Source organism: Strix aluco, chromosome 1, assembly GCF_031877795.1.
Source record: "Strix aluco isolate bStrAlu1 chromosome 1, bStrAlu1.hap1, whole genome shotgun sequence".
NCBI classification, from domain to species: domain Eukaryota; kingdom Metazoa; phylum Chordata; class Aves; order Strigiformes; family Strigidae; genus Strix; species Strix aluco.
Genome location: NC_133931.1, coordinates 178,876 through 195,416, shown reverse-complemented (window position 1 = coordinate 195,416; position 16,541 = coordinate 178,876). Strand labels below are relative to the sequence as shown.

The window sequence follows — 16,541 nt, the reverse complement described above, 5'->3', positions numbered from 1 at the left end:
GCAGCGAGGAATGAACAGTTCACCTCCGAGTTTGACTGTCAGATAAACGTTCACTCCAGGAGCCGGTGTGGGGGTGGCGACCTGTGTGCAAGGCAAAACCAGCTGGGACAAAGGATCCCATCTGGAGAGGTGAGTGTGGGAGCGGGTGACACTGCTGGGCTGAAAAGGGGGGAATTAGGAGGAGATAAATGAGCAGCAGTAACTGGGCAAGAAGGGGGAAGGGAGGGAAAGAGCCCAGGAAGCTGGAGGCAGCGCAGGGTGGGGACACGGGCTGCCCCGTCCTGGGACAACTTCGGAGGCAGCGACTTACTCCGGGCTTTACGCTTTTGCTGCAGCAGCGCCCCAGGCCGCGTGTCCATTTTAAACCCCGCCTGCCCAGGCTAGCCTTGCCCCGCTGGCGCCGGGGGGGGGTTGTCCCTCCGCGGCGGGTCCTGCACTAACCGCTCTCCTGAGGGGATGTCGGTGCCTCGCGGAGCTTCGCGCAGCAGCACCGGCCGGTTCCCCTCAGCCTTGTGCCGGGCCCGGCCCAGCGTGTGCAGACCCAGCCCCGGGGCGCCCCCCGCAGCAGAGCCGGGGCCGTTCGCCCCCCCGCGGGCCCCTTCTCCCGGCCCAGGGCTCCGCCGCCGCCGTTACCGCTCCCGAGGGCCGGGCGCGGCCGCTCCCCCCCCTCCGCGGCGGGCGGGTCCCGGGGCGGGCGCGGGGCAGGGCGGGAGCGGCCTCCGTTTCCCAGGGACGCTCGCGGGGGGGCGGCGCGGCCCCAGGAGCCGACCGGGACCGGGCCCGGGCGGGAGCGGCCAGGCCCGAGGGGCGGCCAGGCCGGGGCGGGGCGGGAGCGGCCAGGCCCGAGCAGGCGGCCAGGCCTGAGGGGCGGCGGTGCGGAGCCGGACAGCGGAACCGGGGCCGCCGCTCGGCCCCGCCGGAGCCTTCCCCCCCACCTTCCCCGCCGCGCATCCGGGCCCTCCCCCCGGCAGGCCCCTGCCCCGGCGCGGCGGCTCCGGCCCGGCGCGATGCTGCGGTGCATGCCGCCGCTCTGGCGCTGCAACCGGCACGTGGAGGCGCTGGACCGGCGGCACTGCTCGCTGCAGGCCGTGCCCGAGGAGATCTACCGGTACAGCCGCTCGCTGGAGGAGCTGCTGCTGGACGCCAACCAGCTCCGGGAGCTGCCCAAGGTGAGGCCGCGGCCCGGCCCGAGCGCGGGGCCCCGGCGGAGGCCTCGCTCCGCTGCGGCCCGGGAGCGCCGCGGGGCCGGAGCCGCAGCCGGAGGCCGCCGCTTCCCGCCGTCCCGCCGCGGCCCGGCCCCGGAGCGGAGCGGGGGCGCTGCCCCGGCCTACCCGGCCCCGCTGCCGGGAGCGGCCTCCGCCGGGCCGCGCCCTCGGTGGGGAGCGCGGCCTCGGTTCGCCCGAGCCCCGGCCGCCTCCCTCGGCCTCCCGCCGGGGCCGGGCTGCCGGAACCGGCGGGGCCCAGCGCCTCCGCGGCGGCAGCGGGAGCCCCGGGGGGGTGTGTGCTCCCCGGCGGCTGGGAAGGGGAAGGAGGGGAAGGGGACGGGGAGCGCCGGCAGGGTGGGGGCCTCTCCCGGCCGGGCCACGGGGCCCTGCCGCCCGCGAGGGAGAAAGTCTTTACCCAAATCATCAGCCCCGTGAGCCGCGCGTACTGCTGAGCACAGCACAGGGCGGATTTAAGAACTGTGGTTTAAGCCGTAAATCACAAAAGGTACCGCAGAAGTTCATGAAACGCGGTGGAGGTGCTTTATACTCGTTATCTGGGGCCTCAGCCCTGCTCTTGCCGCTCTCCCGCAGTCCTGTGCAGCCGGGGGCTCAGCGCAGGTGGCTCCGGTGACAAACCCCGAGCGTGCGGCCGATGGCCGGGCAGCAGCGCAGGACCGGGGAGGTGCTGGGGGGCAGCGGCCGGCGCGGGCCTGGCCCCCCCGCTCCCCGAGGGTTTGCTCTCGCGGGGCTCCGGCCGGCTCTGGTATTGGGGCCCAGAACGTTCGGTAGGGACGGGAACGCTGGTTCTGCTCTGCGGGCGCTGCAGACCAGAGCTGGGTTTTGAGAAGCCGGGAAGGAGAAGGCCTTGAGACGTTACGGGGCTGTGGGATATTCTGGAGGAAGTTTTACCACATGTCCCCTGTGGAAACTGTACCGGTTTTAAAAAGTTAATTAAATATTGCTTGTGCCGGAGAGAGAACATATTTGACTGTAGCTTGGTTGGATAGATGCTCATCAGTGAGTACTGACTAAGCCACCTTTTTATTAAAAAAATGAGAAATAGATCATTATTTTGTTGAAATAGGATATGCTGAATTACTGATATGTTATTGAGTTGATATGTTACAAAATTTGCAATGAAATCCAGAAAAAAACCCCACCACCATGCAAACCAAAACCTCATTTTTGGTTCAGGCCAAAATAATTTCGTTCAGTTTTGTTAAACTTGTACCATTTATGCGTCCCTACCTAAACAGATTCTCTGGTATAGGAACGGCAGATTCTTGCTCTCCCGATGTCTCTGGTATTTTTGCGTTCTCTCACCTTTCCAGCCTGTCTGAGCTGCTGTGAGCCTGTTTGTGGGAGTCAGCTGTGAGGGCCCTTGGTCAGGTGTGGAGACACGAGTGTGATGCTTTATCAGCTCTCTTCCATCAGGTAGCTTGGGATCTTGTTATGCTTTGGGCAGGGGTATTTCTCAAACTGCTGGAAATGTGTGTTACAGGCAGGTTAGGAGCCTGTTCTGCAGAGGAGGCTAACCGCGACCTACCCGCAGTGAACCCGCTGGTCCCTGCGCTGCTCAGCACCCTCGCGCCCTGCTGAGCAGCCACAGTCCTGCCTTGTGTTACATTGAACCTGCCTGGACACGGACATCGCTGGGTTTTGGTCAGCTTCTGGAGAGCATCTTTTGGAGTATAAATGCAAATTTTATAGGGACGTTTTATTGAGTCTGTGATGAGATAGATATAATCCTGCCTGTGAAAGCAGGTACCGTGTGTCTGACCTCTAAGCGCTGTGTCACCTTGTCACCCAAGGAGCTTGTCTTTGTGAACACTGTTATTTAACTCCAGCTGTTACCTCTGTTCAGCTTGGGAGCATCAGAGCTCTTACTGTGACCTATCCCGGGATCATGGGTGCCTCTCTTGTTCTCTCAAATTTCTAGGCTCTTCTGGCAAAGAATTATTAGAAAAACAATAGAGAACAGTCTTAAGATTCTGTAAGGTCCTGTAGTCTCAAAAGAGATGTAGTAAAGTCAGGAGAGGTACAGAGAATGGGGAGCAGAAAACGGCATGATCAGACCCAATACGCAACAGCTTTTGCACAAGGAAAATAAGTGTTTACAAGATCTCTTCAGTCTACCTGAAAAAGACAGTGCCATTCCTCCATCAGGTGACAGGGGTCTGGAGTGTCACAAATGGCCTGGAGGGAACGAACAGGGAGCAACTGACAACCGAGGACTGGAGGGCATTAAGTGAAACCAAAAAACGGCTCAGTTCAGAATAAATGAAATAGTTTTTCATGCAAAATGTAATTAAGCTGAAGTGTGGAACTACTTGCTATATGACATAATGGATGCTTAAAGTTTACGTGAGCTCAGGAAAGAAGTGGACCAGTTCACGGAAGAGAAAACCACCAAAAATGAGTGTAGACAAAGACACCATCTTGCTTGTGCTGCGTATCCCAGGACAGACTTAGAGGAGGTGTTGTCGTGGGCTTGCTGTACTCGCACCCTTCCGTCTCGGGTCCTGTCTGCAGCTGCTGTGGGCTCTCTGCAGTGGTGACGGGTGTCACCCTTCCCTGGCCAGACCGCAGTGCCCTCTCCCGCACAGGCAGGGCGAGCGCCAAATGCCTGCAGCTGGGGAACAGGCAGAGCACCCCGAGTGCTGCTGCTGCTCCCGAAGCCCGCCAGGGAGCTGGTGGCTGCTGCCTGAAGGTGCTGGGCCCCGGAGACACGTCAGGGAGGGGGAGCAGCAGCAGGCCCCGCGGTCTTTGCCCTGTCCAGCCCCCCACCACGTTCCCCCCGGCCGGGCAGTCCCGAGGCGGTTGGGGAGGGCGTCTGCACATTGGTGGGACGAGGGCTCGAGGTGAGATCCGCCCGAGGTTTGACCCAAGATGTGTCCTCGTGGTTCGTGCTAACAGAAGTGGAGAGGTGCACTCTTTAGTCCCAGACACACAGGTCACGTGCAGGAAGGGTGTTATTTAAGGGTGTTACTGCCGGGGGCCCTGTGGGTAGGGACAGATACCTGACGTAGCAGTAAGAATCTGCATGTTGCACAAGGTGGCTATGGGGGGAAAATTGAAAACGAATTGCCTTTCCACCAGGGAAAGAGAGGAGAAAATACTCAATTTGGGCATGTATTTCCCCTGTGGGAGGGCAATGGGAGAGGTCTTTGTTTGGGGTAGGGAAGATGGTTTTCAGTTGAGGAGCACTTAGTGGAAACACACCTTTTGTGTGAGAGGCAGACTGGGGAGGGGGGATGTGTACCACGGAGGAAGATGGGGGGAAAGGGAAGTGTGAATCGGGCTGTGCATGCTGTTCCTTGAGAGAGGGATGTAAAGGACTACCGAGTTGAGTGTGTAAGGGTGGGAGAGGAGAGCAGCAAATGGAGATCTGTCAGAAAAGTGTGGATGAGACAGTGTTATATACAGCTTTTGGTAGCGAATCTGACCACAGCAAGTTTGTTTTTAAGGGCTCAAGCAGGATTTTTGGAGAAGGCTTCCATGTGGAGGTGGTTTTGGAAGCCAAAGAATGGAGGGGTGGCTGCCTTTTGAAAGGTCACCTTGTTTTACAGTTAGCAAACAACTTGTTTTGAAAATGAATTTATCTGACTCCTGTGGATTTTTTGACCTGTCGCCCGCTACCAGGCCACCTGTCTGACATGCTTATATTTGTCTTTATTCCACTTGTTCCAGAGTCCGGAAACACTAGCAATCTCTTGCTCTTTCTGTGGCACCATTTTCTTCTGTACCAGAACCTCCCGTGTCCCCTTCCTGCTGCTGCTTTGCTCTTGATCTGATTAGATGGTCTGCCTGCCTCCCGGCCTTTCTGAACGACACCACCGTGCTTTCCTGAACTCTCTCTTCCAAGCTGTAGAAGTGAATGCTTGTTGCTCTCCGTCCCGCAGTGCCAAATGCTCTTCTGTCTGCTCTTGCTTCTTTTGCAGTTGTCCCATGTGGAATCTTGCCTGTTTTGAGTCCGGAATTTTCATTATGGTGGCTATACTCTGGCTGTTGGAAGCGATAGATTAAATCTGCGCTAGGAGCATCTGCTGCCTTGTTGCAGGGATTTGCTGCCAGGGTGATACAGCATGGTTTAATGGAAAATGATAAATTCCATTTGATAAGTTCCCTGTGCTCTTCATGAGGGTGTCTGAATTCCAGAGGAGGAAATGTCCTGCTCTCTGATGACTTCTGCTCTCCCTGGCTTGCGTAAAGTGATTTCTGCTGGACTGCGAGTGTGCAGCAGCAGAGGGATAACTAGCAGGTCCTTCAACTAGGGGTGGAGGTTTCAAGGGTACAGCCTGCTAAATCATTACATTAGAGCTACAAAAACCACCTGCCTCATTGAGCCCACTCTCCAGGAGCGCTTCAGAGGTGCAGGTCTCACCAGAAAGGAATGAACGCAGGCTGGAATTCGGAGGTGGTGGATGGAGCCAGGCGCAGCCCAGGAGCAGAGCGCGATCAACGGGCATCCAGAGGCTCTTGGTGTGCTTTCAGAGTGCTGGGGTTGGGAGTATGGGAAGGCAAAAGGGAGAGGTCGGGAGAAACCTGGGTGGAGCAGAGCTGGTAGGACCTGGTGTAGGAGGAAGAGAGGGTGGAGCTGAGCAGGGACGGAGAATTATGAGCGAGTCAGTGCGGAGGAGGGAGGAGACCTCTCCTGCGTCAGGAGCGTGCAGAGGGACAGGCTGATGGAGACCTGCTGGAAGGGGACCTGGGCAGGGAGTGTCGCGAGGTTGGGGGGTGGGCTGAGGGATCATGCAGAGAGGGGAAGGAGGAGGAAATTAAAGAGTTAGCTCTGATACCGAGATTTTGAATAGTGGTGGTGCTGAAGAGGCAAGCCCTAGGGATGTCTGATGGAGGGGTTGCAGTTTCTCTGCTTTGCTTTTTCCTTACTAAGCTCCCATGACAGATTGGGCCTAGTGCAGAAAACTTTTTTTGTTCTACTGCCCATTGACCTGTTACGAGCTTGCACTGAAAATGATGAGAGGTGGGCACCTGGCTCGAGCACCAGGGAGAGGAGGCCTGTGGGTCCGGTGCAGATTCCTTTCTGCCCTGGCTCGTTGCTGTCTGCATCTTGGCAAGGCCGTTTTGGGGCTGGTGGAAACAGTTTCAGCGGTTCGTCCTGTTTGGCTGCTGTTGGCCCCGGGCGAGAGCATCGGTGTCCTTTGTCCAGAGCCTGGGATCCTGCTGCGCGGAGCAGGGGGAAACCCGAGAGCAGCGTTTGTCACTTTCCCAAGACAAGGTGGGGCCTTGCAAAGCTAATTAAGAGCAGCTTTTAATTTCCTGGCATCTGGGGCCTGCAAGGAGGATCTTGGGTTTTATTTACTTCCATGGAGGAGTAAAGCTGCTTCTTTTAATCTCTCCATGCTAATAGCCCTTCCCTGCGAAAGTCGGGGAGCCGCGGGTCAGCAGTGCCCGGCTCCCCCGGGGGTCACCAGGCTCGAACGGGGCTGAGCCAGCTCTGGAGCCCGATGAGGCTCGAGTGTGCAGTGGGCACCTTCTCTGGTTCAGCATGCGAATTCCCTGCATCGCAGGCTTCGTCAAAACGGCAAGCTGCATTTGTTTAACAAAACCAGTCAAGAAACTGGTTTCGCTTGATTGTTATGAGCCCTGTGCGCAGAGTTGGCATGCCTCTCTGTTCCTTCCAGGAGCTCAGGAGCCCTGTGACTTAATGTGTACCGATGGATGTGGTTTCACTTCTCCAAAAGCCAGGTATTCTGGATGTGCTGCTGCTGCCCAGCCGTTGAAATAAGTGCAGGCCATTTCACCCTCATCCTTTCCTCTCTGTGCAGTAACTGTCTGTCTGCTAAATCCTGGGTAGTGACTGGGGGGATTTAGGATTTGTGCTGGAGTGGTAACAGCTGAGTATAGGCTCAGCTGTGGAAAAAAAGAGCTGATAAAACTCTTAGACATACAAACAAGGGAACATGATAGAGGAGCACAGAAGTGATTTTATGCTTTGAGGTCTACAACTAAGAGTTGACTATTAATACTCACTTCTCCGTGAGCTCCAAGGTGTGCAGTCAGCTCCATTGTGGACAGGGTGTGGGTGTGCTGCCCTGTGTGGATCTGCAAAGGAGCTCAGCTCTTGGAGGAAGTTCAAATGGGTGTAACAGCGAGGTAAAAAGGCACGCTGGGTGGCAAAGAGCTTCAGTGAAGCAAAGCGTTCGTGAAGATCTAGGTGACTATGGCCTAAACAGTGTTGCCTCTCAACAAATCTTCCTCCGCACTGGTTTTGTACAGTGTAGGAGGTCATCAGTGAAAGCACCTGCTCAGTCTTTCCCCTGGGCCCAGCTGACCCGGTGATTGTAAACCCTGGATGTGTCTCTGGCATGTGGTTAGTAACAGCTTCCATGTCTGGGTGCATCGGCTGCTAAGTTGGCTGCTTGGAACAGGTTTGCACCTTTGGGATGCCTCTTGCTCCTCGGTGACAGCTACTGGCATAGGCTCACCCTCCCTCGCTCGTGTTCCGGGACGCTGTCTGTAAAGCACAGACGCGGTATCACAGTGGCCCTGCAGAGCATTTGCTCCCTACCTGATCTGCTTCCACCTCTGAGATCTCTCCCTGTTCCCTTTGGCTACCCTCCGGGTATCTGCCCAGAATGGTTTAGGTGGTGGTTCATGGATGGTTAGAGGTAAAGGCAGGACTAGGTAAACCTCTCCAGGTCTCCTCTGACCTGTTATATATGTTCCCCTGAACATTCCTGGATTTCATAACCCTGTTTCACCGTCTCCCTGACAGAAACTTGGATGAGGCAGGGAACCGTGGTGGAGGAGCGTGGTGGATGGTCAGACACACTGCGGGCAGAGGCACAGGGATGTGATGGCCCGCAGAGCTCCTGCACTGCAAGGTTCTCTGCCGTTTGACAACTCCTTTTTCCATTTCCAGTTCAGGGTATTTAACGGTGTATGTCTGAGCAGTTCCCCTGCGAGCTGCTTTGGCACCTTCCTATTCTATGTGCTCTTCCTGTTCAGAAGAGTTGTTTGTGTCTTTGTGTCTGAGAATCTCCTGCTGTCTCCCTCCACACAGCGACATTTAACTTTTCCTTACGACTTTCCCAGTCCCCCAAATGTGCTTCTATGAACCCCGAGTGTACAGTCTGCTGTAGTCTGAATACCCTGCTCTGTACCAATTAATAAACTTGATCTCATCTGCCTTGTCTCGGTTTCCTAGTTTCAGGGTTAGAGCTTTTATGTTGGGGTTTGTTTGTTTTATGGTGCCTCTCTGTGCTGCAGATGCATCTGTTGTATAAACTACAGGGTAATATGGAACAGGTCATTGTGTAGCTCTTGGCATTTTTCATGTTGCTAATATTTCGTAGAATCCCAGGCTGGTGTGGGTTGGGAGGGCCCTTAAAGCCCATCCAGTGCCACCCCCTGCCCCGGGCAGGGCCACCTTCCACTAGCCCAGGTTGCCCAAAGCCCCGTCCAACCTGGCCTTGAACCCTTCCAGGGAGGGGGCAGCCACAGCTTCTCTGGGCAACCTGTGCCAGGGCCTCGCCCCCCTCACAGGGAAGGATTTCTGCCTTAGATCTGACCTAAATCTGCCCTCTGTCAGTTTACCCGCTACCCCTCGTCCTATCCCTCCCCCCTGATGATGAGTCTCCCCCCCCCACCCCCCTTTCCTGTAGCCCCTTTCAGTCCTGGGAGGCCGCTCTAAGGTCTCCCTGGAGCCTTCTCTTCTCCAGCTGAACCCCCCCAACTCTCTCAGCCTGTCCTCACAGGGGGGTGCTCCAGCCCCCCGAGCATCTTCATGGCCTCCTCTGGCCTCGCTCGAGCAGGTCCGTGTTCTTCTGCTGTTGGTGCCCCCAGAGCTGGACCCAGCACTGCAGGGGGGTCTCCCAGAGCAGAGCAGAGGGGGAGAACCCCCCCCTTGCCCTGCTGCCCACACTGCTCTGGGTGCAGCCCAGCACACGGGTGGCTTTCTGGGCTGCCAGCGCCCGTTGCTGGCTCACAGGCAGTTTTCCACCCCCCAACCCCCCCAAGTCCTGCTCTCCATCCCCTCCTTGCCCAGCCTGGGTTTGTGCTGGGGATTGCCCCGACCCATGGGCAGGACCTTGCCCTTGGCCTTGTTGAACTCCATGAGGTTTGCCCGTGGCCCCTCTCCAGCCTGCCCAGGTCCCTCTGGCTGGATCCTTCCTTCAGCGTGTCCCCGCACCACACAGCTGGGTGTCGGTGGGGAACGTGCTGAGGGTACCTCGATCCCACTGTCCGTGTCCCCAACAAAGGTGTTAAACTGGTCCCAGCCCCGACCCCTGAGGATGCCGCTCGTCACTGCTCTCTGCTTGTGGCATTACAGATAAGTAAATTACTTTTTGGTAATTGCTAGTTGACCGTTCCTTGGTCAGAAGATGATTTAGAAGAAAACTAGATTGGTAGATGAGATCTCTTTGTTACACTGGATAAGGCCATTCCTGAGGTGCTGGTGTGCCAGGGAAGGGGCTGGGTGGGGAGAGGTAAGTGGTAGAATAGATAAGAAAGGGGGAGAGGTCTTTGGATAGTACTTGCTTCTGCACCTGTAGCCAGAACGTTGTCCCGTGAAATGATCTCAACTGGCCTCTCCGGGTTATTGCTTTCACAGCATTTCAGTGGGAACTGGCACTGGGTGCTGCGCAGCTGCCGCAGGGAGTGCTGGTGTGTGGTGGCACTCATCCTTTGGACAACTCCCAGCCCGCTGACAGGCCTGAGCTGGGGGTCGCTGGTGCTCTGGTTTTGGGGGGGCTCTGTTCACGCACACTGCTGCTTTTGTGCTTGGAGCAGTTCATGGTCTGAGACCATGCTCCCATCAGTAAAGCCTCCCCCCCACCTCTGCGCAAGAGCGAGGTCTTAATAGTGTCATCGTGATCTAATTCTGGCTTGGGGATTTCCTTTCTGTGTGCCTGAATTGGTTCGTCACTTGGTTTGGAGCAGCGATCCCACCCTGCCCCTGCGTGCCGTCCTCGGGCAGCGCGCTCTCCGGCCCCAGAGGGGGCCAGGGACTGCATTCCTCAGTCCCGGCTTAGTGCCTGGGAAGGAGCAGCTGGGGAGCCTTTGGCTGGGAGACAGCTTGCTTTGTCTTCGCTGGAATGTGTTCCTGACGCTTAAGTACTTTTAGATATTTGAAATACATTCCTCAGGGCCTGATACGTGGGGTTAAATAGTCGGAAATCCGGCCGGTCTGTGTTGGGGAGGGCTGTGTCCCCGCAGCCGGCATGCGTAGGGTCAGTCAGCTCCCCAACCCCGAGCTCCCGTGTGTGCGGGGGCACGGGGACCCACTCGTGTTCAGGGTGCTCAGCGCTCCAGCCCTGCCCGTGACTCGCCAGGCCCGTCTGTGGGTCTGCTCCTTGTCCGTGGGTCTGCCTGGGGTGGGCCCGCAGCCAGCGTCCCTCCCTCCTGTGCTGTGGGGGGGCTGACGGGGAGGGGCCCCCCTTTACCGTCCCTGCTGGAGCAGGGGGAAGGTCTGGCTGCAAACCCTGGCTTGGCGGGAGGTGCTGAGCCTGGCGTTGGGCTGCAGAGCATCAGCTCTTTCTCTCTGGGACTCTGCTGAGCTGCCGCCTTTCAGGTGTTGGTGATTAGGAGCTTGTGGCCAGAAGAGGCCGAAGGCAGTTTAGTATCTGTGACAAATGCTGTGGGGAGTGGAGAAGGAAACAGAGCTGCAGTTGGAGTAGGTTATTGGGGAAGATCCCTTGTCTGGGATGGTGGGTGGTCTGTATGCGCTGCCTGTGGTCCCGTCCCACGGCTGCTGAGGTGGGTCAGACAGTCTCTCGGTGACCGGCGTGAGGCCCTGAGGAGCGTCCGGGTGCAAGGGTCTGCCAGGAGAGCGGTGGTGGTGATGCCCTCCCCGTGGCACCAGGGCTGAGGTGCGGCCTCTCCCCCGGAGCCCCAAACCCGTGTTCTTGTCTCTCAGCAGCGGTGGTCACTTTTTTGACCTCTGCTACCATTACCCCTGCTGTCCTCACTAGATGTCAGGTGGAGCGATTCTGCTTCTTAAATCCAGCTATTCTGGGAACAGACGTTGCTTGCATCTCTTCCCTCGGTGTAGGGAAGGTGTGTCTTGTGTTCCCTGCTCTGCTGATGCAACCTGGTGCTGACTGGAGCTGCTGAAGTGGACTGACTGCTGTACAGCCCCTGGGGCTGGCGTCCTGCCCCAGCTGCCCGGCTGTGGCAGAGGAGTCTTTCTGGTTCTGTGGCCTCATCTGTGAGGTGTTGGCTTTGAGCACAGGGACTTGGAAGGGCTGAGTTTAACCTTAGAGCTGATCAACTCCCAAGTGTTTTGCTTTGCAGTTTTTGCTTCCAGCTCTGCTTGCATCTCTCACATTCAGCTGGCTTTCCCCAAAGGCAATCCCACCAGCACAGTCGCCAAGGCTCAGCTCTTCCTTTCATCACAGATGTAAAAGGAGGGACCCCAGTTCTGTTCACACTTCTCCCTGTATGTCTGAGAGAACGGGAGGGCAGACACGCGTGCTCCTGCGTCCCGAAGCCTTGGCTGTGGAGCATGCAGCAGAGGCTGCTTCCTCTGCAGGCAATTCTTAAGATGTCAAGCCCGTGTTTAACCAGGAAAATGTGAATGAAACACAAGGCTCAGAGACGAGATCTGGTTTTGCTGTGAGCGTTTGGAGGAGCTGCCTGAGCTGCTGCTGGCAGACACCTCCTGCCCACGGTGGCAGAGTCCCGTGCCTTCGTTCTGGCTGGGGACAGACGCGGAGCTGTGCTGCTGTGAGCCCAGCCTGGGGTGGCATGGGAAGCCAGGCCCTCTTCTTGCTCATGAATCACCAGGAGAATTGTAATTATTTTCCTGCTACACAGTCTGATCCTGCCTTTAATTAAACATGTGCTGTCCTGCTGAAGGCAGTGGGACTGTACCAGCAGGGTCTGACAGTTGGACTTGAAATTCTCTCAAGAGTAATGAGATGTAAGGAGGACCTGTCCGTATCACCGGCGCTTCCAGGATCAGGAAGGTTGGCAGAACCTCTGCCTTGGATCCCCTTAGCCTAGGTTGGAGGAGGCGTAATGCAGCAGGCGCTCTTGGTGTGCTCGGTCCCTGCAGCAGAATCACCTGGGGCAAACACCTCTGACTCTGGGCCGTTGTCTTGGGGGCAGCCTGGGATGTCACGGGTAGCTTTGGAGGGAAAGGAGGCATGAGAGATCCGTGGTTTGGCTGCAGAAGCAGGAAGGTTTTGTGCAATTCCAGTGTGAAGACTGTGTTTACACTGTAGACCCGGTTCCTGGTCTCCAGATGTATAAATGGTCCCCGCCTTATTTCAGAGACGTTGGCCTGTGTGTAAGATCACTGTGGCTCTACAGTTGCGTAGGCTGGGTGTCTGACTCCTCCTCCAGCACATGTCCTGCTCCCCTCCAGCAGTGCTGCAGCCGTCTCACCTTAAGAAATGCCCCCTCTTGATGAGGAGTTCCCAGGAGCCTGCTTAAAGCATGCTTGTGAGGGGAGAAATGTCCCTACAGCCTGAGGGCACTTGGCAGCTGCCCCCCTCCCGTCTGTGTTGGCAGGGGGGTCCTGGCACCAGGGCAGTCCCAGCAAGCTGTCTGCTGCAGAACAGCATGGCTCCTTCGCTGGAGAAACCGGGTGTCCATTTGCCCTCCTCCCTCCCTCTTGGCCACCATGGAGACGGCAGAGCCGGCAGTCCTTCGGGCATGGGCGTGGGGCTGAGGGTCGGAGGAGAGCAGCACGGTGATGCTGGGGAGCAGAGACCCCCGTGTCCCAGTGCCCTTCCCCTGGGACTAGGCACGGTGCCTTTGGTGGGACTGGTCAGACAGTGGAATATTTCCCTGTCTTGGTCAGAGAGTGGAATAGGCTGCCCAGGGAGGGGTGGAGTCCCCATCCCTGGGTGTGTTTAAGGGCCGTTTGGATGAGCTGTGGGGGGATGTGGGGTAGGGGACAACTTTGTAGAGTCGGGCTGAGGGTTGGACTCGATGATCCCGAGGGGCTTTTCCAACCTGAAGGATTCTGGGATGTCCGGGGTGTGAAACAGGCCAGGTGCCTCTGCCCAGACGTGTGGGACTGCTCACGGGTATCCCAGTGCTGCGCGTTAGTGTGGGCAGAGCGTAGGGGACCTCCTTGCTGAAGCAGGGGAGGGGAGGGGAGAGCTGGAGTTCAGCCTCGGGTAGGCCAGAAACCCTTTTGCTGTAGCCTTGAGAAAACAAAGATTCAGAAAAGAGTCATGAAACGAACCCGGGCCTGGGGCCAACCTGGCAGGGGGGAGCAGCCTGCTGGCAGAAGCAGGCGGTGTTTCCCAGGTCCCAGCTCCAGCACCCCAAGGGCTCTCTGCTTGGCAGTGAAGATGCGTCTTTCTGCAGGTGGGGTGGGAGCTACAGGACACATGGGCATGTGCTGCCGTCGCGCGAGTCACGGGTGGCCGCAGGGCTCGGGCCTTGCAGCAGGGACTCGGTGGCCGTGACAGCCGCAGGCTGGCTGCACAGGGAGCTCTGGGGCCTGGGAGCTCTGCGTCCCCCACCCTGGCCACCGTCAGACCACTTGGGTCGCGCCGGGGCTGAAGCCCTTGCCCTCTCTTGGGTGACGGCGCGACGGGGCCAGCTCCAGCGTGCCCCTGGTGCAGAGCTGGCGGCAGTGGCGCGGGGTGGCCCGCGGGGTCCCCGGCACCGTCTGCCCACGGAGCCAGGCTGGCTCTGGGCTGTTAATCCCATTTGGGGAGCGGTTGGCATTCCAGGCCTGCCCTCAGGATTTTGTTGTTTCTGGGAAACGGCATAGCTGAGTGGTAGCTCAGAGTGTTTGTTCTGATCCTTTCATCCATTGTCCTTTCTCCTTCTTTCATTTTCCACTTCTTGATCTGACTGAATAAGCGAGCAGGGGAGGAGGTGAGGCTCTGCCAAGCGTTACTCTGCAGCAGAAAGGAAGCTCTTGGGGGTGGTGTCCAAACTCCCAGCATCACTATCTGAATCCTGTGGTTCTCTCAGCTGACCTAATAGCTCCATTAACCTTTTCTCCATGTCCTGGGGCTTGGCTGCAGCCTCAGTACTAACGCTGGGAGCTTCACCGATATGAACATAGACAAAGAGGCAGGATTGAGGTTTGGAGGAAGTACGTCACGCCAGCGAGCTGAAGAAACACAACTTAGTTGGGGGTGTGCTAATTGCAGAGAGGAGGATGGAGCCTCCTTCAGACATTTTCAGTGGCCTCTTACATACAAGAAACTGGGCTTACAAGGGCCCTTTATGACCTTGCTGTGTATATACGCGCTGTGTGTGACTTTGCATGTACCAGATTGTTGTGCTGCTGTTCAGGAGGACCTTGACAGGCTGGAAGAATGGGACAACATTTTTCATCATGGAGTTCAACAGAGGGAAACGCCAGTTTCTGCACGTGGGGAGAATAACCTCATGCAGCAGTACAGACAGGGGACCGACCACCTGAAAAGCAGCTTTGCAGAAACATGGGGGTCCTGGTGGACCACAGGTGGACCGACAGTTGGGAAGAGCGTTGCCAGCAGGTGAAGGGAGGTGATCCTTCCCCTCTGTTCTGCTCTGGAGGACTGTGACCAGCCTGGGCTCCCCACTGCAGGAGGACGTGGACATGCAGGAGTCTGTCCAGTGAAGGGCCGCAAAAATGATGAAGAGACTGGTGCATCTGTGGTACGGGGGGAGGCTGAGCGAGTTGTGACCGTTCAGCCTGGAGGAGAGAAGGCTTAGGGGGATTTTAGCAGTGTGTATGTGATGTCGGAGAGCAAAGGAGCTGGAGCCAGTCTCTTCTCAGTAGTGTCCAATGGCAGGACAAGAGGTAATGGGCACAGAGTAAAATAGAGGAAATTCTGTTTAAACAGAAGGAAATACTTTTTTTTTTTTTTTTTTTTTTTTACTGGAGGGGTGGTTGAACACTGGAACCTGTTGCCAGTGAGTTGCAGAATGTCCATCCTTGGACATAGTCAGAACCTGGGTGGACATAGCCCTGGGCAACCTGCTGTAGCTGACCCCTTTGAGCAGAGGTTGGACTAGCTGATCTTGAGAGGTGCCTTCCACCCTCAGCCATTCCGTGGTTCTGCTGGCCCTGCCTCCGTGATGCATTTTGCCTCTGAGTGAACTGCTGTATTTGGAAATCTGCATCCCTCACCCACTGTTCTGCTACATACTCCTTTGCAGTTTTGCAGACGTGGGCTTTCCAGAAACTCACCCTGCTTCCTTAATTTAGCTGGAAGCTCTGCACTAGTGTCCACAGGCAGTGAGGTGCTGCCTTGTGCTGCTTGAGGCAGGGTGAAGGCAGTGGTGGCTGGCACCATTTTCTTCCATTCCCGTCTTCTGCAGAACAGGAGGCGGCTGGTGCAGCCAGTTTTGGAGTTGGACAGTCAGAGTTCCTCACGTCATGAACGAGGAAGGGGACTGTCAGACTTCTGCCTCCACTCAGGAGTTAGGCATCTGCCTCTTAATTTTGGGCAGCACCACCTCTAGTGCCACCCGTCTGCATTGCTGGGGAGCAGTCATGGCACGTCGAGGGTATGAGGCCAGAAGCTCATTTCCAAATCACGTGGGTATTTCCTCCTTCCTGGGTTCACTCTGCTTTCCTGTGTAAGTGTTCACCATTGGCCAAACTCCATGGGATCGGGGACTTCTGTGCTTTTGTGTCTCACAGTGTGAGAAGCTCCGCGAAGTGGAGCGTCGGGCACCCGTGCACTATCAGTAAGAAACGTGTCCTTGAGCAGTGGGCCTCTGCAGGAGTATGTGAGGCTCAGGACTCTCTCGATACACAGGTATTTCAGTTCCTCAGCAGAAGCCAAAGGTGAATCTGCCAAGTGGAGCCTGTGTTTGCTGCTACCAGCGTTTCTTGTTTTCATAAACTGGCTGAGCCTGTTACTGTTTCTCTGGATAACCTCAAATAAAACCACAGTGTGCTGTTTGGAAACGTTCCTTGAGTAGGACTGACCAACCATTGCAGAGGAGCGCGTGGTCAGGACGGCACTCTGCTTGGCTGGTGGCAGTGTTTCAGTTTGAAGCTGACATTTCTTTCCCTTTGCAATGCTGATGGTTTTGACTGTCATAGCAGTGATTCTGTTCTATTAGCCCGATAGTTTTCTTATTTCTTCAAAGGCAGTGGTCTTACTCAAGAGGTTCATTAATAATTGTGCTGAGGTTTCATCCTTTCCCATTTCTGCATATATCGCTGTATTTCGGTATTGAAGCGGGTCTTCTGAAGTTGCTGAGGCATCAGTTGTTAAGACAGAGGTAAAGTCTTTCCAGTTTAATTGTGGTTGGCTGACAGTCAAGTGTCCTGTACTCTAACAGGAGCAGAATCAATAGCTTGGGGTGGTCCATTAGCTCATCTGGAGTTTGTTGGGAGCCAGCCTGTTTGTAGCGGGTGGCTGTATGGCTCGCTGAGTGACTGGTGTGGTTTAATTC

At 56.6% G+C, this 16,541-nt stretch overlaps 1 protein-coding gene across 32 annotated transcripts in view; it reads left to right on the top strand.

Moving 5' to 3' along the window:
- Window positions 1-865: 865 nt before the first annotated feature.
- Window positions 866-16,541, top strand: part of SCRIB (scribble planar cell polarity protein) — a 111,947-nt gene continuing 96,271 nt past the window's right edge. For 19 of the 32 annotated variants that reach the window (XR_012622786.1, XM_074819969.1, XM_074820614.1 and 16 more), the window contains exon 1: window positions 868-1,169. Coding sequence is in view for 27 of the 32 variants with exons in the window: in XM_074819969.1 (XP_074676070.1) it covers window positions 1,008-1,169 (162 nt within the window). In the remaining 5 variants the exon portion in view is untranslated. Of the gene's footprint in view, window positions 1,170-16,541 lie in introns of all 32 variants that reach the window. The other 13 variants (XR_012622970.1, XR_012622941.1, XR_012622961.1 and 10 more) reach the window with 3 other exon arrangements.